Below are 27,008 nucleotides of genomic sequence, written 5' to 3' on the forward strand. Positions count from 1 at the left end.
GTAACGCAGGCGCAATGAAAAGGGAGGAGTACGCTGTAGCACTAACTTAGTTATACATCTCGGACATGCGAGACAAATTGGCCTTCCTTCATGTCATTTAGTACTAGAGAGAAAAAAGTGCGCCACTAAGTGGGGTTAGATGAAGTACGCCGTACCGAGACGGAGACGAAGGCCAAACATGCTAAAAGGAATGGAGTACGGAATTAAATTTCAGTAAATCTGGGGTTGAGGTAATTAAAAAGTACAAAGGGGACAGAAAAAAAATCCGAGGGGATGGGTACTTAATAACGCAGAGAGAAAAAAAGATATAAGATATGAGAGATTTTTCTCAATGAATAAGCTTTTGTAATAATAACATTACCAGAATGAAAAGAGTGTTCAAAGAAATTTGAGCATGGAAATATTTCTAATATATTTACGAATATGTTTTTTATAGTAAGTATTTGAAAAAAGAACACCCACATTTGGTGAAGAAAACCTTCCAAAACCTTGATCGAGCTAAAGTTTCCGTAAAAAAAATGTTGTGCATAATTTATTTTCTGACAGTGCGAACTGACATCTACACCTTATTAGATTCCCTTTGAAAATAATCAATGAATCACTCTATCCTAACCTATGCAAACCAGCCTTTGAGTTTAAAGAATATATTGCTGGCTGTTGTGCATTTTGGTATATTCTAACCCCTGTTTTGATCTAATTATTATCTATACTTATTAGTGATTTTTTACACAAAATTTATTCCATAGTGCACGCATTTTGGAGTCCAGAAAAACCGTAATTCATCAAGAGCTCCTTTTACATTACTTTATTTTGGCCTTCGTACCAGCACCTAACATGAATTTGCAATAAGCTAAGGTGCTCAATTGGAAAATGTGAGGAGAGTAAATTTTATTTCAACTTCTTAAAATCCTTACCACGAGCGGGAGACTGGGAGTGAAGGGGAAGCATGAATGATACAGCATCAGTGAGCGAGAGAGCTTGAAAAGGAATGACCGGCTCACAATAAGTTTAAGTGGGCGTCTGGCCATGCAAAGTGGCTGATGGAAAGCGAAGGCAGCCAGGGAGGGTGAGCACTTCCAGTGAGACGAGACGATTTGAAGGAGTTGTGAACGCCTAGTTGGAATATTTCTGGGACAGAATGTAAAGAAGAGGGACTTTCGGACATCGGTCCCGAGTTTGAAGAGGAAACGGTTGAAATATTTGGAGATGGGAACTCTCTTTATAAGCATTTGGTTGTCGTATCGAGAACTTTTCCTTTCCATCTCGAGTCCAAAAGGACGCATCCTCAACAAATTGTACACCGTACCCTAAGAAACCAACCCCTTTTCCTCGGTCCTATGGCTACGCCTTGGTTCTCTCGCTCGGTGTAGAGTGGGACGAAGGAAGAGGAGGATGCAAAGAAAAAAATCTGCGCCCATATCTTTAGCCTTTCAAGAATCTCTGCCGCTCGTATTTTCCTCTTCCTCCCTCTTCTGGCTAAATTCCATTTCATATCTACTGCTTTTCCGCCTTTTCTCTCTCTATTGACTCTGCTTCCTCTATTTTCCAAGTCGTTATATTTATTCATGGCCATTCAAAGAATACACATGTGTGTTCGCGAGCATGTATTTTCAAGCGTGTATAATGTCATGAATGGAAACGGGGAGTGCAGTACTGTAGTGTGCACGCATATACAGAAAATGCGTACGTTATAATTTCAACAGATATGGCAAGGAGGGAAATAATTTTAGCAATGGAATCATACAGTGCTAAGAATAGATATTCTGCAATCCATTCAATTCAACCAAGAAGCTGATTAAAATTCCCGATTTTTGGCGTAAATGGAAGCTTGAAAATAAAGATTTTTATACATTTTAGCTGATAAATTAATCGTATCAAACTGTTCGGATTTATAGTCAACAATAGTATTTCATTGTTGAAATTTAGAATCATTTATAGTTAATGGTTGACTTTATACTAAATTTTTGTTTTTCCTGCCTATTTTTTATAAGTTTAAAAGGTCGGTATGTTTACCGATGGAGAGCAAACGCCTATAGAAAGATTTTACAAATTAATTTGCTGGAGAGTAAATGTAACTTCAATTCAACGTAATTTATCCATTACTTAATGAATAATCTAAATTATAAGCTTGAGTAAACTTTTTTCTCCACCATTAAGAGAATATTAAAAACACATGCAACCATCGAATATTTTATTTTATTCCTAGAATTATCGTTTCACTTTTACCATCGGATATGAAAAGGGAAGCAAGTTGGTGAGTATGCATTGCCGAATGGACTGGCGTGGACTGTTTACAGCGAGGCAGAGTGTTAGATTTCCTGGAATGAGGGAGCAGAACGTAAAGAGGAAAATGATGAGATTGGACCGTGTGTGGATGTGAATGAACCAAAGCCTGAAAGAGCTAAATGTAGTGTGAAAGAGTGGGCATATACAGCTCTCAAACAGGTTACATTCGTGAAAATTTCGAAGTGCTTCATTGTCGGCTATGGCCATTCACGTTCGGTTCGACGAAACACACTTTCCCTTTCGATCACTCCATCTCTTTTTCTGTGTCCCTCCCATCCTTCCTTTCCCCTTCCATCGGCAAATAGCACTTCATTTTGAAACGCATGTTCACCAAAAAACCCTCTCCCCTTTTCCCAAACAGGGTATTCCTCGCGCCCTTGTCGTGAGAGACCGTTCAAAGGCGATGGGCCGTATTGAATTTCTCAATATTTCGAGGGCGGAATCGTCCTCTCTTTCACACACACACGTACGATCTGAGGGAAATATTGATTTCGTTTATGGAGGTGGCAAGAGGCTTGTCCGAGTTGTACTCACAAGAGTGTGTTCAAAGGTATCGAGAACGTAAAAGTGGCAGTACTTTACGACACCGAGTGGGTACGAACTTTTATTACCATCAGCCATGTGTGGAGAGAGCAAGTTTGCCTTATGTTTGCTTTCTTGGGGTTCTTGTGTTAGTTTCTTTACGTAAATTTTTTTATTCCCGCTGGCAGCCGCTGGTGATAGCGTAAATTAATATTAATACTTCAACCCAGATCGATTGACACTTCATTTAAAGAGCATCACATTCGAATGTAGGTATTGTTTTGTGAGAGTAGATAAATATGTTTGGTTGCCAACCAACGTGGAAAGAATATCAGCGATAAAGAAGTAAGCATAGAATAAGACAGAAGATACATATAACAACATCTTGTTGAGCAATTCCCTAAACCATATTTTAAGATGTCCTATAAATAATATTTATTAATAACTCTGTCCACGTTTGTAATGAAAGGAGCTTTCATAGAATTTAAGTTCTTCTGAACATAATATTGATGAAGAACAACTTTTATAGAAAATGTGATTGATGAGCTTTTAATTATATAATATCATATAAAGTGAGCGTTTCACGTGATCGCTTTCCGCGATTGCTCCATGGATGGGAATCACATCCTTTTTTCCATCATGAGGCATGTATTTTTATCCGTCACCGAAACAATAGGGTGGTTTCCTATTATTTTTTTATCGCCTAATTCGAAAGATTATTACTCCTGGAGTACGTATTTCACGCTTTTAGATTTATTAATGACGATATCTATTTTCGCGATTAAATGAAAAGTGAAAATTTTCAGGCGCGCGAAAACGCGACGGGTAAGTATGAATGCCGGGAAATTTCGCCGTGTGACGTATTTCTCGTTCACGCTGCCACCCTGTGAGGTGACCTTGAGGGAGGCTTGAGCGCTGATACGACGCAGGCTGCTATGGGGTAGACGAGTACACTGCTAGCTGGTAGCGCTTGACTTAAATAAGGATTATTAATACCTTATCAAACGAAGAAAACTTTCCGACCTTAGCCAGTTTTAATAAGTGATTATTAAGACATGTTTCCCTGAGCTCTGCGCCTCATGCATGCATTGGTAATCTCAAACGATGTATAGCTCCTATCTACTCGTATAGAAACTAGGTCCCTGTGACGTCACGTGGAGTGGCATCGCGTGGGCGCCAATCTGGCAGTTTTCAATTGAGGATAAAAATGGACCATTGCCATTCGTCTAAACCGGTATTTCTAAAACAAAATAATTTGTATATTATAGATACACTAATGGTGGGTAACGAATCGCAATCAATGTCTTTCGTTTTCTTTGATGAAGGAAACTACCCTATTGCTTCGGGAATTTTCGCTCGGGGTAGTCCGACGGCTATAATAGGGAAAAGAACTCGAGACTCTATAATTAGCAGTCCTAGGGTGCACCTATTTTTTTACCACGCTCCCCTGAAAAAAAATGTATTTTAGTAATGAAATGAATCTATCTAAATGAATGAATCTAGATAATGTTCCCGATGGATGACCCGGGAGTTACGACAATGGGTGCATTCCTTTCATCAACACACGTCGACACAAGTCAACTTACGTCACGGTTTTCGTGTTTCATTCTGTGTGTGTCGCCGACTGATGTGACACAAGTCAACAAACGATTACGCGCAGGAAATTGGGAGTTATAACCAGTTTCCGTGAGTCGACACCAGAGTAGCATGGATGGAAAGCACCCAATGAAAATAGCGAAATAATGTGACGGTGGGAAGCTTACTTTCTCCGAGTAGACGTAACTGTTTCCCTGCGAGGCGACGGCTACTATTTAGGGCTACGACCGTATTTTTCTCCCATCTACAAGCTTCCATTCAGGTACCCTGCATTTTTTAACAGACATCAGGATGGAAAAGGAAAGAAGTGAAATGAATCAAAAGGTAAGGTTGGGGGAATATTTCTTTCTTCGGTGCGGGAGTGTGGCAAAGCGCAGTGGACCATTACGAGCTCGGAAAGCAAGTCGGGACGAAGCGGGAAGTTACGTCTCAGTGAGCTAGCTGCTTCGCGGAGCAAAAAAATTCCTTCCGCCCGCTGAACCTGGCGCAGTCGCGACCTCGTATAAACTCTGCTGACGTACTGACCACGTCCGTCCGGCACAAGAATGGAAACATCTTTTTGCCACCATATAATGCACCTCGATCCTGATTGTATTTTTTTTTCTTCCTCGTCAGCGACCATCTTTTTCACTCTCCTGCATACCTTGGTTCATTCTCGACTGAGATAAAACACACGCGGCCACAGCCCAGATTCCTTCCGGACGTTTCACTCAAAAATTGCACCCATGGGTGCACATTTAATGATGCGATCTTCCGAGAGGAGGAACCCTCGGACGGATGTCATGACGGGTTGAGAAGAAAGCATTTTGAGAAGGATTTGATTATTTCCTGGATAATGATGCTATGAATATCTCTCAGACTTGCCACCGGGTTGGGCATTCCATTTCTACCGACGTTTCGATGAAATATTTTTTTCAGGGTAGGTTGATGACGATGTAAAAAAACCAGCCCTGAGCACAATGAAAGGGTGTGCTATCTAAACGTTAGCATAAATGGGGTGCCTAGCTCAATAGAAATCCTGAGAAACATCCATAGCCAATAAAGCATTTTGATTGCTAAATCTTTACACTCGAAGATATGATTGTTTCATATCTTCGAGTATATTCATATGTTGATTTTCTTCTAAATTAATGCTTGAAAATGTTCACTGATAAATTGCCTTTTGAGACTGTTAAAAAATATACATTTAAACAGGTACTGATGTTAACATGAGCAGAGAAAAATATTACTCTCGATTGGGTTGAAATATTTATCTTTTCAGCTGATTTAAAATACTTGAATATATTTGGCCAGAGTTTTCCCGTGGCCACACAGTATAGCTTATTATTTGACGTGTATCATTGTCATTAGATTCTAATAAATATGGGTAGGATTATGGGCACGAGTCACTTTAAAATAAGCATAATGAAAAAAAAGGAAAATAAGATATTCTTATGCAGCAGAATGAAAGAATTCCAATATGAAATAAAGTGATTTAGTTTTGTTGTTTGGGAGAAAGTAAAACTAACGAGGGAAGAAACAAGGATATAATATCGAGTAGAACAAACGAATCGAAGAGGAAAAATTGAACATAGGGCCAAGGAAACACTTTATCATGATTTACATTTTTTCACATTTCTATATGAATATGAGACACGATAACAAAGACAGCAGTGGAGAAATGCACCATGAAAACTTTCGAAATATGGTGCAATGGAACGAGCAGGATCAAATGGATCGACCGAGTAATGAATAAGTCTTGAGAGGAGTAAGGAAGAAGGAATGCCTCATAGAAATCTGAAAAAGAAGACGGAACAACTTAATCCGTCATATTCTTAGGTTTTTGAACTAATGAAGACAATTGTTGAGTGACAAGTGGATTATTAGAACAGGAAAGGAAGGCATGGAACAAAATATATGGAGAAATCAAAGAAGGATGTGAAAGAGAAAAATAAATAGGTGTGAAAGGATTAGGTCATAAGAGGACTGAGCTAAGATCTGCTTTAAAGTAATCTCAGGATTGTTGAACATGAACGATGCGATTATCATGTAAATAAAAAGGATACCAATTTTATTATACACTTTACTTGAACCTCGTATCGAAAAACTGCCGTTTTTGGATGTTACTGCGGCCTTAAGAATGAATTTTTTGGAGACTTCTGTTTTAGATAATGTCAATAAGTTGGTTAAACCAGTCAGTACGAGTAGAAAACTTGACAAGTAGAAAACTACGAAATGATTTTCAAAAGTGAGTAAAAAGCTCAAATTCTGCTTAGTAATAATAATTACGGTTTTCTGGAAGGAGAAGGTGTTACTTATTAACACCGCAAAAGCATATAAGTTATTCATTAAAGTTCTGGAACCCCTGAAATCATTCCACAAATCATATATGAGATATCTTAATAGAAGAATGAATGCATTAGTTAAAAAGATAAGTAGAGATTCTTAATCGTGTAGATTTGACCAGGAATTACTTTCTTTTGAAAATATCGATAGAGTTCGTTATAATCGTTTGGAATTCAATCAGCCAAATAAATTACACTGTTTTGCCTCCCCTACGATTGAGAAGTAAGAAATACTTTCGCATTGAATAAAAAATTATGAAAAACTAAAAAATATGTTATACCCTCGTCTCAATTCCTTGTTTATCAAATTCCCAAAAGTCTGAAATATCGATTGCCAAAAACAATTTTCAGGGCAGATTGATCTCCAAAATACCCGGAAAATACCCTTTATTTTAAGATCTTGATCCACCTTTGGAAGGAATAATTCTAAATGCCTCGCTATCAAGGAATAAAAATGAATCGTGAATAATTAATTTCTGTGCAAATAGAATATTGCATTTGAGAAACCTTGATTTCTTAGTCTTGATTTATAGTTCATATCCATATAAACATTCCAAGTCAATTATTGTCATATATTCTACAGTAGTCCATATAATCCAAGACCGAATTATGTTGTTCATAAGCATGGGTTGTGAAATGATTAGCTGATAGGAGAATTGAGTGGAGAACTGCGTCAAACCAATCCTAGGATTGTAGACTGATGAGTGATGATGATGATGATAAGCATGGGTACAATAAATACCATAATTTTCGACCATTATCCCTCATTCACGGCGAACTATTCATAGGTTGTGCCAAATGCTCTGCAGAGGAAAACGCTACTCCCAACTAAAAATGGTATTTCATTTGTAACCTTGTGAAATTCCAACACATTGTTAAGTTTAAAAAACGGCTTCAATGCTTTTCGTATCCCCTTCACGTGAAGATTAAAAAAATGGCCGAGAAATTAAAATATTTGTGGTAAATTTCTTGGGTATTTTAATTTATAAATAACAATATCCCATACTTCCAACAACAGATTCGGTTATACTAATCTTGACACATGCGCAAGGAAAAAGATGCAGGCGTATGCAAGGTGATAACTTTTTTTACCTTGGAATCGCGAATGAAATGGCAGCAGGATGCGGATGAGATTTTTCAATTTCGCGCGAGTCGCAGACAGGCGTTGCCACGATGAATTGGATTCGAAACTCCGATCTCATTCCTGCACTTCATATTTCATTGCATATCGATATCACGTATTTTTTTTACTCCATGCACGTGTCCTCATATTTCCACCTGCCAGCCGCATTCATCCAATTTCAGAACTTCTTGCACTCCAGTTTACACGTGTACTTTGCAAATTTTTCTCCACCCTAGCAAACTTAACAAATTTCTAAGGACACAAGGAGATGAGATGAAACAAATGCTGACAATAGTGGAACAAAATCCGTTGAAAAAAAGCTATTTAATGTTATAGTATTGTAATTTATTACATTTGTTACACATACTGATCCAAAAATACGTGGGCAGGTCCTTTGAAGTGACTCCAGATATTAAATGAACGAAAAAATATATATCTATATATTAATAATTCATGAAACTGCAATATGCATAAAATACAATTATACTCTAATACAGAAAAATATAGTATGCCATTATTGCAAAGATTATTGATCTCATTAATCAATGTCTAATGCATCAATATCTAAAATCAAGATGTGAATTAGCGTTGTGCCATAAACACAAAATATACGTCTAAGGTATTTGCAAAAGCCCAAATATTTTTACGAGAAAAATGAATTTTGCATGAACCAAAATATAATAAAATTTCAGATGCGTTCGCTATAAGAAGCGGTATATTTCGGTCAAATATATTTTCAATTGTATCCTTAAAGATAACTATCAAGCAGGGATGCCGACCTACAAAAAATATTGGGGGGGGGTTTAAGTTTTTTAAGCATTTTAAAAGAGTCATATGATCAACATTAGAACCCTGATAGCTCGAATTTCGATATCTGGACACTCCGGGGAAAATCGACAAGCCTGACTCATTTATTCGTCACACCTGTAACGAATATTTGAGGGGGCTCGGGCCCCCTCAGGCCCCATGGAGTCGGCGCCACTGCTATCAAGCAAAAACTAGCTGGAATAATATCCGAATAAAATATTTCACAAAGCGTTGGTAGACGTCATATTGCTCTCGTCAACATTGAAAGTTAATTTCAACCAGCGCATTTCGACAGATATTTCTTCGAGGCCCGAAAAAATTTAGACGTCGCGAGACGATGAGTTCACAGGAGTGATCACTTTCTCAGCTCCGAAACTAGAATCTAGCACAAGGTGTGCGACCTTTCCACGCAAAATTTCGCTTGAGATTTATGTTAAAGTGGAAAGACACGGGATATTTATAAACAGAATTTAAATATTTTGATCACTCCATGTCGGCAAAGGTTAAATGATGAAGACGAATTCATCGTGAACTTTTCTTTGCATGAAGTAGGTGAACCACTCAAGTCTTCCGTAGAGATATTCTTCTCTCCTCTACCGTTTTTTGAAACCCGAATGTAATTCTCTTAAAAAGATCATGAAGTATGACTTCACATGCTAAATGCTTGACTCCATTTCCTTCTACGATATATGTATATAATACAATTTCTATCTTATTTTATTCGTTATTTTTTTTTTTTTCAATTTCATTTCCTATAAATTGACCTTCATCACTACAGTGTTCAGAACTGAATGCCTGATGAATTACAGACTTGGACAGATATTTCAATGATCAGTAATATCTGAGTATCCGCAATATTCATCAGGTGCACTTCAGTTAGTGCGTACAATACAACATAGTGCAAACTATTTTCTTCAATTTCTTGCTGGAAAAATATTTTTTTCGTAATTTCGGCCGATAGAATTTCTTCTAGACTTCAGCGTATTATTCAGAGCAGAAAATCTTTTCCAAGGGGCGTGTGTCATGGCTAGAACTTTACATAGAGAGGAGATGATGTAGATGTAGCCAACAGAATTATAGCTGACCCTGCCTCTTGCTTTCTTTATAGGTATCTTTGCCAAAAATATTTAGCGTGGTTCGCATTCCGAAAGATACCTAAAAAGGTGAATGGATAAAATAATTTTGCTCTGACCTAAAATAATCACTAAAAAATAAGAAGATCGTTTAATCAACAGTGTGCTGTCTTTCATTATTTCAGATGTGTTCCGTCGACAAAATGGTGGAACACAATTCTTTCCATGGTAACAGCCTTAAAATATTGTCACTGCTTTCTTTCATATTTCATTGAGCTCTTTTGTATTCTCATGATGAATTTAATTCAATAGAGATACGGATTTTGAAATTATTAACGAAATAATAAGATTTACTGCATTTTAGCTTAGTAAGTCTAACATATGCTACATAGTAGTCCGAATACCATGCCAACATGAAAATTTGACCTAGGTATTTTTTAAAAGATAAATACATCTGTTTTAGGAAGGATTTATCTTCGTCACACATCTAAATTTTACCCCATCTTATTAATCATAAGTTAATAATCCCAAGATTGCTTTAACACATGTCTCTACTTCGCTCTCCAATCAGATACTATATTCCTATTTGCGTATTTATTCTTTCACGTTATTGAAGTCCTGCTCTGTGTAACTCATTCTGGGTTTTCCTTCGCCAACCGTCCGGTTTACTCTATGTGTTTGGTTTCATATCGGTAATATGATGAGAATTATACAAAAAAACTAATTTGAATAATTAAAAGATCGTAGCACTTTTCCACAAATTTTTTTACTGCGTACAACGCGTTTCGGCTGACTGAGCCATCATCTGGTACAAGACACTTTAAAACATTTGAAAATCAAGGGGTTGGAAGAACTGTTCCCACCCACTTCTTCAAAGATGTCAAATCCTCCTTAACCCCTTTCTGAAGGGTATAAAGGTTATTTTAAAATGCTTTACAGTGTCTTGTCCCAGATGATGGCTCAGTGAGCCGAAACGTCTTGTACGCAGTGAACATTTTGTGGAAGAGTGCTACGATATTTTCTTTATTTAGATATGTGTAACTTCCACCACCTGAATCTGTTGAAATTGTTAAAAATAAATTATAGCTGGAGGAATATATTCTATTAGCAATAACATACCTAATATGACGAGAAAAATACAAGAAACTAAAATTAAAGCGGGAGGAATCCTAGCAACTGAAGGAAAAAAAAGATGAGAAACGCAAAGGCTCAAAAGCTTAGAGCATAGCTAGGGTGGATTTAACATTTGATCAGAGGATGAGAACACCGTCCTGATGAATGGCGGGAGATGCAGAGGAAGGAATAGCTTGGGATGAATTGAGTGCGGGTGGAGATGAGGGGCTGGTTTGACTCAGAAATGGGGTGTGATCAGGCTCGGGGGAAATGGTAAGGGGACGAACCCTAGGGTTTCCTCCTGGCAGTATGAGGTCGGCGCCGGAATTGAGTTTTAGGCAAGCAAATGCGGAGTCGATGAAAGAGGAAAGGGTGGAGGAGGGGGAAGACCAATTGGTTGGGGTGGGGAGGAGGGTGAGGAGCCGAAAGGGCTGATGGGAAATGTGGGTTTTGGTTCTTCGTTCCCTGCCCCCTGATAGTCCTTTGAGCATTGCCCTAATACCGATTCCGCCGTAGCCCAAAACCCTGATTGCCCCTACCCGCGGTCCCTCTTCCGAATTCTATGGCTTGGAATCGAGGCTTTTGGGAGAAACATTACCCTAATACGGCCATGGGTTTACGTAAGTTCTATCGTATGCGGAGAAATCAGGTGCTGCAGACCAGGAGTCAATTAGGTACGAGGTGAAACTAAAAATACATTTTATTTTTATACATTTACATGTCGTGTCTAGATTTTCTGGCGACTAATTTATTTAATTAAAAATATTTTCATCTTGAAATATCAGGGCATGCCATGCGATATCTTTTAACCCATTTTCGCCAGGAAAACTTTGTGCTCGCGATTGTGAAGACATTGATATAAGTTTTTCCTTTGGTCGTCTTAAGTAATTCTGTGAAAAATATTGGTGTCATCTACTCGTCTCTTCGGAATGACCCGTTCACAAATTGTTACATTGAGCGATAACGAGGTTAGAATCTGATGTAGTTCAATTTGACAATTGACCTTGATAGAGTGAATGAATTTTCAGGGCAAGCATTCATTTTGGATGAGGGGAAGTTAAAATGAATTATATAATGCCATTTCCAGTTTAAATTTATGATACTCGCATGCATTTTACAGACAGCCGGAGTTCATATTGAATTTCCTTTCTTACTCGTCTCTTTCCGTGAGTGGGCTTATTTCGCCCAGCTTCACAAATAAACTAATAAAAGGATTAAACCAATCAGTTATTATAAGCTTCAACAATATATTTATGACAACCTAACAGCCAAAAGGAGTGCCGATTTTTTTCAAGAGCCTCATCTGATCAGATTGGTAGGGTATAGCCATATGGCTACGGTCGGTGAAAATGGGTTAAGGAATCATACTCAGAACAAATATAATAATTCAAATGTTGAATCAGCAAAGGTACTGGTATAACTGGTCATTTAGAAAAGACACGCGACAATGGATAAGAATCTTTACCATGAAATCTACACTAAATCTATCTAAACGAATCTACACTTAAATATGATCGTCACGGCGAGTTACCTTACGGTATCTAGAATGAAAATATCCAAACAACACCATCGTTGAAAATGGCTACTGGATCGTCCAAATCAAGAAGCATGATTTTTGGGGGGTACTAAATGCAATCCAAGTCGAAGCGAATATTTTTTCAATGCAATATGTATAGTTGACGTAGTTCTAATTATCATGGAAAAACTTGAGCGCATGATCAAAATGTTACTCTGTGTCAATAATACCTCGCGCCGCTTGATTTGACTATCGCCGAATTTTTTGTTCAGAAAAGGCAATCGGCCTTGATACCACCATGATAATTTTTATTACTGCCCAACTATTTTTACATAAAGTTCACAATTTAAATCTAAAGTAGACTACGAAAAAATTTATTTGAATAACTCACCAAGCTGTTCCGCCATATCTCAACTTAAATATTTGTACTAATCGTAAAAACCTTTAACAGGACGGTTAGAAACAGGTTTTTGTGTGCATAAAATACTAACAATATAGTTTTGTCTAAAAAGATATAGCAATTAAGACGTTGACGCTTTAGTGACCAAATATGGACTTCCCAATGAGGACCCTTCACTTCAGCCACTAGTCTTCTAACGTGGTCTATTACTTCTTGAAACCAAATGTACCAACTTTTGCCTTATAAATATAGGTTACGATGAGCTGACCCTACTCAGCATTGCGCTCACCTTAGTTTAGTACAGAAAAAATATGAAAATGTTGAATCAGCACAGACATTGGTAAAAATCATCAAATATGAAAGAAAGCCAATTCTGGATAGAAATCTAGTACTTTGAGAATAGTGCGATGATACCGTAACTTTCAAACAAATAATATGTATTGAAGTAAGAATAAAAGATGACTGGTACAGCGGGAGAGATGGCTTACGGTATGTGGAATGAAAATGTCCAAATAGCACCGACAATGAAAATGGCAACCTAATCCTCCAAATTTCGAGGCATGAATTTCGACGCATATCCATATGTTCTAATGATATAAAAACCCTCAATTACATTGAGTATCAAAGTTGACAGGGAAAAACAAGAATGAGTTTTTGTAGATTTTGACGGGAGAATATGGAGCACGGACGTTTACAATGTTAGTACGTCAAATATTATGAGTAAAAATACAGAGAGAAAGATAATTATTTCGCATTACGATTAATTGGGAGATCATAATCTCAGCTCAGGTGGAAGCGAATATTTTTTTCAGTTAAATATTTATGGTTGAAGTAGTTTTAATTATTATGACTTAACTGAGGTGTGTATAGCAAAACTTTTATAGTGATTTTCAGTATTTACTCGTGCCGCTAGTTTCTGCTATTGTCTACTTTTCTATTCAGGGAAGGAAATCAGCCTTGATGCCACTGAAAAAACGTTTCTAACTGTTCACGTTCTTATTAAAAAGTACAAAATGGAAATAAAAAAGTGGGCACTGAGAAAAGATTTATTGACTTATTCATTATGGTGTTCTTGTACATCTCGCTTTTAATAGTTTACTAATCGTAGAAACGTTTGACAGGACAGTCAGAGACATATTTAGCAAACACATAGTATCAGCAAGATAATATTGTCCAAAAAGGCATATTATTGAGACATTGTGAACATTTTAGTGACCAAATCTTGACATCTCAATGAGGACGTTTCACTTCCTCCACTAATATTCTAACGTGGTCAATTACTTCTTTAAACCGAGGGTACCAATTGCAATACAACTATAGGAGTACGATGAGCTGATCCAAATCAGCATTGCGCATACCTCAGTTTAGAAATTCTTTCCTTAGAATTTCTTCATCAGCTAAAGTTTTCTAGTTGAGATACATTAAAAAGGTAAAAGGAGTTCAAAGTTCCAAAATGATAGCGGAAGTTTTAAATAAGTAATAAGTCACAAAAAAACGGAATGATATCGGTTGGCTGGAAGTGATGCGTCCTTTTAAGGATGGGGTACAAAAAATAGTGAAAACGAGCTGTGATCGTTCGTTTCATCTGTTCCGGGGAGTCGTAAGCGTTGGCTGACTGGGAACTAGGCCACTGTTTCCGAGAGAATGAGGTTGGGTTAAAAAAATCAGTCGGAGGAGTAGGCAAGAGATAGCTTTGGCTCAGTGTGGGGAGGATGATGGCTTGGTACGGCACGGCGGCGTAATGGAAGCCGCACAGACTGCACGCGGTTTTACGATTACTTTGGGGGAAAGGCATAAAAATAAGAGCATGGAAGGATACTCCGGCCGGAATACCAGTCGGCAACTCTGCGATCTAAAGAAAACGATACGCAACGTATCGAGTACGTTACATCGATATGTTGACGAATCTAGATTTTAGGCATTCATATTTTCCATATTTTGAGGTAAATATGCTATAAAATGGTCTGAAATTCCATAGATGACATTTAAAAAAATAACAAATTTGACAAGCTGAAATTAAATTCGATAAATGTCGGCTGAGTTATTGTAGCACTTTAATAAGAAGCAAACATGCACTGAATTTTTGACGCCTTCACCTTGCCGAATTCCATTTAAGTCAGGGAAAATTTCGATTAAAGGGTAAGCTGTTGAAGGCAAAATTTGCCATTTTTCTATCTCTAGAGGAATTCAGCTTACTCGGAGAGAATTATGGACAGGTTTCAGAAAAAATTCAGTGACTTAAAACATGTTTTATATTTATGAAGTTGAAATCCATATAAATAGAGAAATGAATCGATAAAAATGGCATTAAACATGATCGCAATGCAATAGCCTCAATTCCTGGACTTGATTCTAATAAGGCAAATTAAAGATCTTGAAAAAGGCGTGGGAAAAGATATATTCAAACCACATGGGAAGTGGAAAAAGCATAAAAATGTAGGAGGGAAAGATAATTCGAGGCCAAAAATATGAGATGATCGAACGATGCTCGGTAGAAATAGCCCTGTGCAGAGGCACAATGTATATATGCTAAGGGTAACGATTTGCGATGCATCGATGGAACAGTATCGCATTGTCAAATACTTGGGAATCGGGGAATTCTGCATTTTAGAATCTGACGCTGCAAACGGATGGGTAAAAGAGTGATGAGAAAATCTTGGCAAGAAAATAGGGCTGAGTTGGAACGCAAGGGAAGAAACAATGGGGGAGAAATAAGCCAAAAGAAGTCTGAAAGGATGAGGAGGAATATGTGGACATGGGAAATAGAGCCAAAAGGGAAGCCAAAAATGAAATACACGGACGGGGGTAATTGAAATTAAAATATGATACTACTGACTCATTCCATTTTTGTATAAAAAACATACCCATTTTTATTGCTCACTGTCAGAGAAACGGAAAATGTCAGTTTAATTTAATGAAACAATTCAAGCAGAAAATCAAGTTGACTGTAAGTGATTAAGTGCATACAAAGAGTTTTACTGCCGTAAACCAGGCATATTTTTGAGTAGTGGAGCAGGAATGATTGAGAAGGCTAAGGGGCGGATGTGAGCTTTTCAAGCTTTCAAAAAATGTTTACGATTTTGGTGATCCGCAGTAAAGTTGGAATCACATATGCATTTCGTTCTCCGCTAGGAAAAATAATTTAGATTAGAAATCCGTTCTTCAGTCCTGATGTAGGGGTATTATCCTACCCGTAATCCACATTGCTTACATTTACAACAATATTTGGTACAATACCACGTCCTTCCAAAGCCGAAAGGGCTGTGTAATTTCCCAACACTTTTTTTCTGGAAATGTATAAAAATTATTCCGGGAAATGAGTTTATTAATACTAACCAATCCTTGATATAACTTTAAACAAAATAGAGTTTAAAATATCAGTTTAAGAAATTTAACGTTATTTTCAAAATTTCAACAACTAATATGCATTGAAGTAACAAAGCGTTGCCTAAAGTTAACAGCTGTTTCGTTGGGTATTTTTTTAAATTTTAGCCTTAAGATTAATGCGCCAATAACAAACAGGATGCGATTTAAAATACACTTCCAACCAAGTCACGTAGTGTTTTATTATTCCGGATCCAACGATCCAAATCTCAAATCTGAATGCAATTAAACGGAAAGGGTATGGAAGATACTTGGTCAAAAACGATCGCGGAATTCAGCGGGGACGTGGGAAGGGTTGACAAAGGAGAGGGATAGAGAAAAGATATGGGAAGGGAACATAGGAGGAGAGGGTATTTGAAAGTGAGATAAAATGGAAATGAGCTGGGAGAAACATCGGATGGGATTGATAACGATATGTGTGTGTCGCTGAAATAACTCGAACCAGGAATTTTCTTTCTCGGCAAAATAGCTTGGTGTTTGAAAGTTACTATTATATTTATACAAACCTTGAATATTCAGTGATAAAATAGAAATATTTGAAAATTTGATCAAAAATAGGACCACATATTTTAATGTGAAGCTGATTAATTTAAATGAATAGCCATGAAAATAAAATGATTCTGAGCACAAAATCACCATTTTGCTATAAAGTGATACATTTATTTTCCCTTACCACCACATTATGGTGACAAATTATTGCTGAGATATTTATTAATTACCTTATTAATTAAGTTCTTGAAATTGAGAGATTTTTAGTACAGTGCTAGAAATCGTGAGATTTTGAAACAATAAACTAACTTTTTTACGCATTGCGCCAGTATAATTTATAAGTTATTATGTTTACAGATTGTATATCTCTGTACAAAATCCTATATGCTTGCTTCGTATTTGAGTTTTGGCCTGACGAGCGCGAAGTTGTACAACTCTCACACTTTCTCGTCTGTGTGCCTGCCCTAAAAATTATGAAACTTTGTGCAATAGATTTTTATAATAGTTACACCACAGTTTCATCACAGTTTGAGCATTTATAAGGCAGTTTCAATACTGACTCAGGGAGCAATATTAATATAATGAGGAGGATATAGGTTCTTATCTTATTGACTGTGATAAACGTTTCTTAAATATTTACTTGGAACAATCATGTGTCTCACACTCTATTGAAAATCTTACCAACATTATAAAAAAATTATCGCTTAGATATTTATTAATGACCTAAAGTTCTTGAAAATGAGAGATTTTTAGGACAGTTTGGAAGCGATTGAGGAATCCATTGTATCGCTTTTTTACTCAGTAACTTAACCCTAATGTCAGTTTGGTTGTGAATTTTAGATAGGTGAGGAAACAGTTCACCCCAAAATTAAATACAGGCGTGTGAATATCACAGATACAGAGTAGAGGAGAGGGTTCCTTTTGGGGGTTCTATTTGGGGGTGTACTAAAGCTTCACCGTGGATTCGAGCTAGGGACACTCCGATTTGCAGTTAAGCTCGCATTTGGCTACCACGCTCCTCTATCAATTATTCCATACTTTAGGAAATGAATTGTCACTGTATATTTGGCGGGTGAATTTATGCCGAAAGCTTTTTAAATATTGACTTTACAGTATGATATGCTTTAAACTCAGCTGAAAGCGCATCAAAACTGTCGAGAAACATGCGGAAGCACGTGAGAAATCCATTTTGTCATTCTCTTACTCAGTAATTCAACCCTTAGGTTAGTTTTTTGTTGCGTTTATAATGTTAAAAAGTGGTTTGGAAGACAAGGGGTACAAGTAATTTCTTTTTTCTGTGCACTGTGAGGTACAGAAATTAGGTATAGAAAACCAACGAGATGAAATAGATATTTGATATAGTGTATTTGATTTTCCACTCGATGGCAGCACAGAACTGAGACTCAATCCGCAGATATCACGCAGAAGACACTTTCGTCGTATACAAGGCACCATACGATCATATACTAATATGTTTCTAATCTAAACTCGTATTTTTCAATGCTACCATTTTGAACATAAATGGTATTATGCACCTTGCTAAACAGTTCATGCTTTTTTAGAGTAATCCGTATTTAATTACCCCAGCACTAAAAGTACGGTAGCATAGCAAACAATATGATAAGTTCCACTCACCGAAATTTAGATTTTGACGACCAATTTTTGTGTATTTCTCCTAAACACTAACTTTAACTCACTCTATTGAAAAAAAATCACTTGTACTCCTTGGCTTCTCACCCCCTCATATCTAATCAAGCAATGAAAACGACGTCTTTGGAAGGAATAGAAAGAGTGAGATGGGGACGGTGTGTGGTACACAAACACATATGAGAATACCAAATAGGAGAAGGTGCCGTGGGAGAAGGTCGGAGGAGAGAGAGATTTTGAGAGCACATATATTGAGTATCCGAGAGGGAGTGAAACGAGTTGTTTGGTGGAATTGCATTTGCTCACTCACCCCGTAAGGAAGAAAGAGAAATACGAAAACGGACAGGGGTAGAGGGGGAAAGAGGGGTTCTGGGGCAAAAATGGTATCGTTTATTGAAAAAGAACGAACGAGAGTAACAAGAATGAAAATAAGAGGGTAAAAACGCGAAGGGAGGGAGGTTATTGGTGGGCGAGGCAAACGATAGCTGCGTCTGAAATTTCACGAGGTCGAATACGGGCTGGCAGAAAAAATAGGAGTGAGAAATAAAAAAAGAGATACGAGAGGTTTTCTAAGCAATACGCGAGAGAGGAGGCTGAAAGAGTTGGAATACGATTGTGTGGGTAAGGAGGGGAAATCGAGGAGGGAAATAAATATTTGGCAGGCGTAAAAAGAAAAACGAAGGAATGGAAAGAGGGGGAACGAGAGAAATAATGGTGCATACTAAAATGGACGCCAGTCTTGGACTTTCGACAGAAAAGAAGCTCCTACGCATTGTTGTCCAGCGTTTTAGCAATAACGACGAAACGGCTTCTAGATACATATTGCCACTTTACAACGGCGTAAGTGATTCTTAGGCATGAAGATAATTATCAATGAGTAAATGTCAGCAATAATATTACATGGAAAAACAAAGCAATGAGAAATCCGATTTATAAAACACACATAGCTAAAGAATGAATGTAAAATATTGATGTAACACTTTGAAGCTATAAAAAAATTAATTAAAGAATATCACATATCCGCCATAAATTAGAAAGAATGACTAGTTATCTCATTCTCTATAGATTTTAGCACAATAATACTATTGATAATTCCTTAACATATGCTGAAATATTGGGAACCACCAGAAATGAACCTTTCAATGAACCTGTAAAGCCAGTTATTTGAATAAACACTCCGCAGATATTACGCAAAAGGCACTATTGTCGTGCACAACGCACCATACGATCAAATACTAATATATTTATAATGTAAACTCGTATTTTTAAATGACACAATTTTGAAAATAAACTACATAATACGCCCTGCAATACAGTCCATACTTTTTTAGAATAGTCCGCCTCCAATTTTCCCAACGCTTATTACAGTAGCATAGCAAACAAGATGATAAGATCCACTCACCGAAATTGAGATTTTAAAATAAAGAAAGAAATAACCCTGGGAAATAATGTGAATGAACCCAAACTTTCGTCTCCAATAGTTTTTGTACACGAATTAAGATTTTGTGTAAAAACGTATTTGTTTCTAGTGATAAATTTTAATGGCCTTCTATAAGATTTTTTATTGGGACTAGAAATTGAGATATCTTAATATTTTTTACTACTGAGCAAACTGGTGTGGAAAGGTCGAGAAATGCATACGCGGAAGAAACGGAGGAAAATCGAGAATAAAAATATTGACTAGTCTGCCTTTAACTTTCCCAACACGTCATAAAGTAGCATAGCAAACAGGATAATTAGTTCCGCTCAATGAAATTAACTTTTTTAAATTAGAAAATAATTAACCCTAGGACCCAAACGGAATCCGAACTTTCGACATGAATCGTTCGTTTAAAAGATTGAAGTTATTAATGACAAATAATTATTTTCAGTGATGAATTTGAACAGGGTATAATATGAATTCTTATTGAGACTAGAAATTAAGCTATCTTACGATTTTTAATGTGGAGCAAATTGTGAAAAGGTCGAGAAGGTCGGTGTACACTCGAAAGAAAGGAAAATCGAGAATTAAAATATTGACTAATCCGCCTTTAATTATCTCAGCACTTCACACGGTAGCGTAGAAAACAAGGTAATAAGTTCCACTGAATGAAAACCAGATTTTTAAATAAGATAAGAATCAACTCTGAGACCCAAACTTTCTACGCAAATAGTTTTGTTACTCGATTTAAGCTATTAATGAAAAATAAATTTTCCCAATGATGAATTTAGCAGCGTAAAATTAGAATTCTTATTAAGGTTAGAAATTGAGCTACCTTGCGATATTCACTGTTAAGCAAAATAGTGTCAGGAGGTTAAAAAATGTATATGCTGAAGAAATAAAGGAAAATTGAGGATATAAATATTGACTACTCCGCCTTATTATCCCAACACTTCATATATAGCAAACAAGGTTGTAGGTTCCGCTGGATGAAATTGGGATTTTAAAATAAGATATGAATGAACCCTGTGACCCAAATTGATTCCAAACTTTCGACGCACTTCTTTTTTTTATCCGACTGAATTTTTGACGAAAAACATTTACTGCCCGTGATGATATTTTATAGCATATAATAATTATTCTTATTGAGACAGGAAGTTGAGCTATCTAGCGATTTTTTACTTTGCAGCAAAGTGCTGTCGAAAGGTCGAGCAATGTGTACGATGAAGGAAGGAAAGAAAATGGAGAATATAAATGAATCGCTCACTGCAGAAAGGCATCACGTCCAAGTTAGACAATTTTTCTTATTTCGGTGTAAATAGCATGGCATGTTTCCCTTTAGTAGGAAACGTTGAATCTTGCATCTAGCAACAACTTAAATAAAGAAAAAGATGAATCGTCCAACTTTGACATGATGCCTTGCTGAAGTTAGCGATTCAAACATCAGGATCGATATAAAGTTAGTACACGGAAGGTTACATAAAAAGACAAGTAATAGATCAATGAATATTTTATCCTCGAGCAAACTGTTCTTTTTTGCCACGTTAAAGCTGTTAATGAAAAACAATTATTCCGAGTGATGAATCAGCACAATAGGGATATATCATATGAATTCTTATTGAGGTTAAAAATTGAGCGACATTACGATTTTACTATAAAGCAAAGTGGTGTCCAAAGGTCGATAAATGTATACGATGAAGGAAGGAAAGAAAATGGAGGATATAATAACGGATCAGGTAAAAAGTTAGGGTACGGAAGGTTACGTAACAAGAGAAGTAAAAGTGGGCATAAAACAGGATGGAGGGAGACGGGGTTCTGGGTCAGAATAGGTTTTTCCACGAGACTCGTGGTGGAAAAAGATGGAGGCAAGATTGCTTCGGCACGGTTGTTGTCTTCTATTTCTCTTCCGCTTCTACTTACACACGAGGTTTGATAAAAAATGGATGAGGAAGAGAGAAAAAAAATCGGTGGAAAATAAACGTCGGGGTGAGTAAAAGAGGAACTACGGAAGCGATCGCGTTACACACCGCGCGGCGAGACGCTATACAGGAAGGGTATCTGCCTTTCTATTTACATCGCATATTAAAATTCAAGGGCGCCCTACTGCGGTGCCTGGGCTTCCCGTCATCTTATTTTCCCGGCGTGGGGCTGCTGAAATTAGTGCAGCGCTCAGTTTCGCGCATGGCGGCCTTTTTCGCTTTTGAGAAATTAGGGCAATGCGCGTGAAAAAATAAACATTTTTCACTCCGAGGGAAACCAATGTAGTTTGGATGAGAATAAGGGAAGAAGGTTCAGAACATCTATTCTAGTAATTCTATTCCCCGCAAAAATTTTCGTACGCTATCAAAAATTTCATAGAATACGAACTTTTACAAAAAAATAGATAAGAAAAGATATTGCTAACGAAAAAGAAGCAACTTTGGTTAGCAACTGGCTGATAAGGTCTTTTTTGCATTTATAATTGGGTTTGAGAGACACCTGACTTGGATGCAAGACTTATATGAAAGAAAAGAGCAAATACAAATAAGTTTTAACCCTCCATCTGGCAGACAAAGAGTGTAAAACAGTAGCTAGTAAGCAGCATTCAAATTTGGCTTTATTTTCTGAAAAGTATACCACCAACAAGTTTCGTTATATGCCCGGTTTCATATACGGCAAAAAAGTTTGTTTTCCTCAGTATAGTTGACATGAATCTGTGTTTGGCGGGCTGGATTTTTCATTACGCTATGAGAAGTTTTTAGACAAAATGTGATTGCTTGGAAGTAGCCAAATAAAGTGCAACTAAAAATGTATAAATAGTCCTCTCTCAATACGATAATAATTCTTCAAGTAATCGAAATTATAAACATGAAATTGAAAATAAACTAGCAAAACAGGTAACTAAAATATTTTATCTGAAAATTATATATATAAATTGAGAGTAAATATCTGAAAAATAATTATCGCTCTCTGTTTAGTCAAAATCACATACCAAAAGTTGGCCAATGAAATACAGTGTGAAGAGTTCACAATCATTTCTATCAAGCATTTTTCGCTGATAATGTTCGACACGTGGCCTCATTGGTCTATTTTAACCAATGTAACACATACTTTTATTTTATCCAGAAAGTATTTTAGAATTAAATTTTACCTTAACTTTCACACTTGCAATTATGCCTGGGATTACATATCCTTAATTGAAATGATAAAAATTACGGCATGAATTTTTATGAACACTTTCATGTCCGATGCCAGAAAGCCTATTAAATTTGTTCAATCGAAATGCCAAAAGGAGGAAATTGGGGTCACGGTAATGGTTTCACAAATCTGGAAACGAACAGGCAATTTTCATAGCTGACCATAACGAGAAATTCTCTCTACCTCTCCTCAAAGGGAATAAGGACATTTTGCTGCTAACCGCGGCCAGTCCGCATTAGCCCAGTCAGGTGAAGCGAAAGACTAACCCGCGAAGAGAGCAAGCAATTGACGTAGGTGAGATTACCACCAAGCCGTCATTATATTAGGCATCTGTTCGGCCAAAGTGCCCAGTACTTCGCAATTTAGTCATTTGAATTTTCACTCTAATCTTCCAACCGAAAAAATATACAATTTTTATGAAAATAAGTTTCATATTCAGTGGCATTTTTAATTTAGCAGCCATCATTTCGAGGATTAGAGTGAAAAATGTGGAGCGTAATTTCGTAAGTTGCTTCTGATACGTTGCAAAATTCTAGTTACTTATAGCAATGTCGACAAGGTGCCATTCAAGAAATATACAAGTAAGAAAAAAAGAAAACATTTATTTCTTATGAGTAATCAAGTCCTATCAATTTTTTACAGCTCGAAAAAATTGGTGAACATAAATTATAATTGCGGTTGCGATAGCAATATTAATTGCATAGCAGTATGTATTGTCACTTTATGCGCCATAAAATTATAATGTTAAATACAACGGTATTTGAATTCCCCATTGGTTTTGAATGAAATTTACACTATTTATTTACAATTAGTTACTGAAAAAACTAGTAAAATTGATTGTAATGATTATTCTAATGCCTACGATGATACTTGAACACTTTTAATTTTCCGAAAAATTGAGCTACTGCTATATTGGACTTGACATTCAGAGTACTGGATAATTCCGAAACTATATCTGTAGTATACATATGAGGTAAGGAGTGAGATAATTATGATTCTAGCAAGTAACTTCCACACAAAAGGCTTTAGAGATAATCAATATGTTTTGACAACTTTGTTCATGGCTGTAAATGCATCTGAAAATTTTCTCTGTTGTAATACTGGGCATTATATCATTTAATATCTCCCTATTTGAATGCTAAATACCCATTTACGTTAGAGTAAGTATACTAAGGTATATTATACATTGATCATAATTATCCGTAAATTCAGACTAATAAAATGCAGTGATTGAATTTACACGCCAACTTTAGATATACTTCTCGCTTTTTCTATCATTTCGAATGTTCCAAAGATGATATTAAAAAAATGTTCAATATTAATTACATAATCGCATAATCGAAAATAGTTGCATTTTATAACTATTTTTCTCGATATCCAACATTTTTACTAAAAGGACCATGTGGGCCTAATAAATCATTATATTCATAAAAGTCACACCAATGCTTGGTTTCATGGCTTCAAGGACTTAATTCTAATGAAAGATAAAATGAAACGCTACAAATTTAAACATGTAAATTGATGGTCACAGAAGGGTAATATGCGCTATAAATAGAACTTTTCGCTATAAGCAAGTAGGAATAAATAAAAGAAAGAAGTATCTATGGCCTATTTATCAGAATCGGCTAAATGTGACCAATGTATCAAGCCCATGATGCTAAGTAGCGATGCGAGTGTGCTTTTAAGTGAATGTGGAGTAACCAATGTCTCCAGCCCATGTAATCTAAGGTAATTCGGCCAAAATCTCAAGTGCAAATATATCGGCCACTGTAAAGAGCCAAGAGGAAGTGATATTTAATGGAATGCGATTGGAAAAATCCCAAACAATAAAATTAGTGCTGCAATCTAAGAGAGGATGAATTTTGGATGCAATTCTAATTTGGATGTAATAATAATCACCCCCCACAGACCTATGAAAAACTTTGAAAGGATTACAAAAAGCATACATGGCAACAAATTTGGAGAAAAAATATTAACTGCGACCTGTGTTATAAAAAAAACAGTTACCCCCACGAACCTTAGCGTTGGTTTCGCAATCTCAGTATATTCATGAGAATACTATTTGAAAGAGCACTAATTATTCATGCACAGGTTCAGCACTCAATGCAATACGGATGGAAATGGTATTGCATTACAAAGTTACTCCACATTCACTAAAAAGAGATTCTATCACTACTTATCATCATTTTATTGTGTTACCAACTATTTAATGATAGTTTATTGCTGAGACAGCGTCTTTTTTGTAGCTAGAATCATATTTTATTGAGTTGAGTTTGGTCAAACGAAAAAACGGAAAACGGTTGGCCGGCTTGAGTTTTCTTTACGAATGCAGTTCCCTATTGTCAAATCAATTACAAGGATGGAAACGGATTGATTAAGATCTTGGAAGTTAGTCAGATGGTAATATCTATATTTGGTAGGCTCCATAGAATAATATTTGCAATTATGCTATTAAGTACTCCATCGAAACCTACATTAACCGGTAGAATATTTTACCTCATAGAAGATAGTTAAAAAATTATGTAAAACTGTAGCAGAAGATATTTTTGATAATTTTGAAAAGAATACAGAAAATTTCATACCTTTTGATGAAATTAGTACCCGGATATTTTGCCGTCGAAATATAGGTTAAAAGAACTAATTTGTGTTGGGCTAACTAAAATTGCAGAAAGAGAATAAAATCATAGATAGCATCGTCTATGCCACTCCTTTCTCACCCCAACTCCCCCTCAAACGGTTCACCGTAAAAAGTCCCTTCTCCGTCCCTACCCCCGGAAAAAAAACCATTCGCCACACGAATACACATAACACAGTCCGACCCGGCAGGCACAGACCAATTCAGCCCGCCCACCCAGCGTCCCGAGCAAAAGGGAAAGGTCTCAGCCGGTTGATTGGGCGCAACATCAAAGCGATGACGCCACAAACGAGAGGGGGGCAAACGCGAGAGCAGCGCTTCTGCCCGCCGGCGGCCGTTCCGGAAAGCTCTCTCCCGCACACCCCGCCGGGCCGCACCTTGCTGACCTTCTGCTGACGCGCTCCTCAATCCATTTCTGGTCTCGTCCTTCCTGTCCCATTCCTTCCGCCTTGAACTACGCTTCCAGTGCACTGGATAAATCGAATCAATCCGGTTCAAATGGCAGTCATCTATCTGCACATCACGAGTCATGGTTCCCCCGCGAAATAAGCTACGAGATATTAGCACATGACTGGACTGTATTATTAAACAGCTTTCTAAGTAATGACAATGTTATCTGGAGAGTGGGAAAAAAGTGAAGACTTATAATCCCTAAAAAGAAGAAGAAAACAGCTTACTTGCCTGCATCATAATTAGCCTGATTATGACAATTGTCGAAGAACAGGATGGAAACTTCGGCAATAGACGGACTTGATTAACTTGTATTATAAGACATGTTGCTAAGGACGCGAAAGACAAGGATTACCCAAGTAGGAAAACGCTAGCTGGTAGGGGAGCGGAGTGTGGTTATGAAATAAACTTATCTTCGAATATAAGTTTTCATCTTTTCTCGGCGAATTATATCAATAAATAATTGTCGGGTTTATAGTCAAGTAAGAAGAAATTCTCATAATTCATAATCCTCCATTCTTACTCGGCTAGGGACCCGATTATTATTTATTAATTTTCGAATTGTCGACAAATGATGAAGATGGTGCAAAATTTAATTCAGGAGATGACATTATTCTGGTAGGCACTATACAGGAGAATACTACGATCCAAAAACTTAACGTAGAAGCAACAGAGATCCAATAGGAAAAAACCCGGAATGATTCGGAGATTACTCACTCACAACCCAAAGGTTGCTATCGTAAGGTTAGACCTCATCCCGAGCGGTGGCACAGGTGAGAGAAATTCACATATTTAGGGGACCAATCCCTTTCCCGGACTACCTCTCAATTCAATTATTTTTGATCTATCGGGTCCGATGGCTTCATCTGAGACTTGAACCCAGACCCTTAGATTAAGGCTTCGCCTTAATCAGAGATAAGGGACCCAAAATAGATCTTACGAAGCATCATTTCCACAACTTACTGTAGTCTCACTCCGTTGTTGGACTTACAAATGTAATTAAATATTTTTCAGGCTATAATCCTTTGATAAAGTGACAAGCATTG

At 36.9% G+C, this 27,008-nt stretch overlaps 1 protein-coding gene across 1 annotated transcript in view; it reads right to left on the reverse strand.

The window, feature by feature from the left end:
- Window positions 1-26,043, reverse strand: part of LOC124164909 — a 90,673-nt gene extending 64,630 nt beyond the window's left edge. Inside the window, exon 1 of the mRNA XM_046542139.1 lies at window positions 25,662-26,043. Coding sequence (XP_046398095.1) covers window positions 25,662-26,043 — 382 coding nt within the window. The remainder of the gene's footprint in view (window positions 1-25,661) is intronic.
- Between the last annotated feature and the right edge of the window lie 965 nt (window positions 26,044-27,008).

This window comes from Ischnura elegans, chromosome 9 (genome assembly GCF_921293095.1).
Source record: "Ischnura elegans chromosome 9, ioIscEleg1.1, whole genome shotgun sequence".
In the NCBI taxonomy this organism is placed as follows: domain Eukaryota; kingdom Metazoa; phylum Arthropoda; class Insecta; order Odonata; family Coenagrionidae; genus Ischnura; species Ischnura elegans.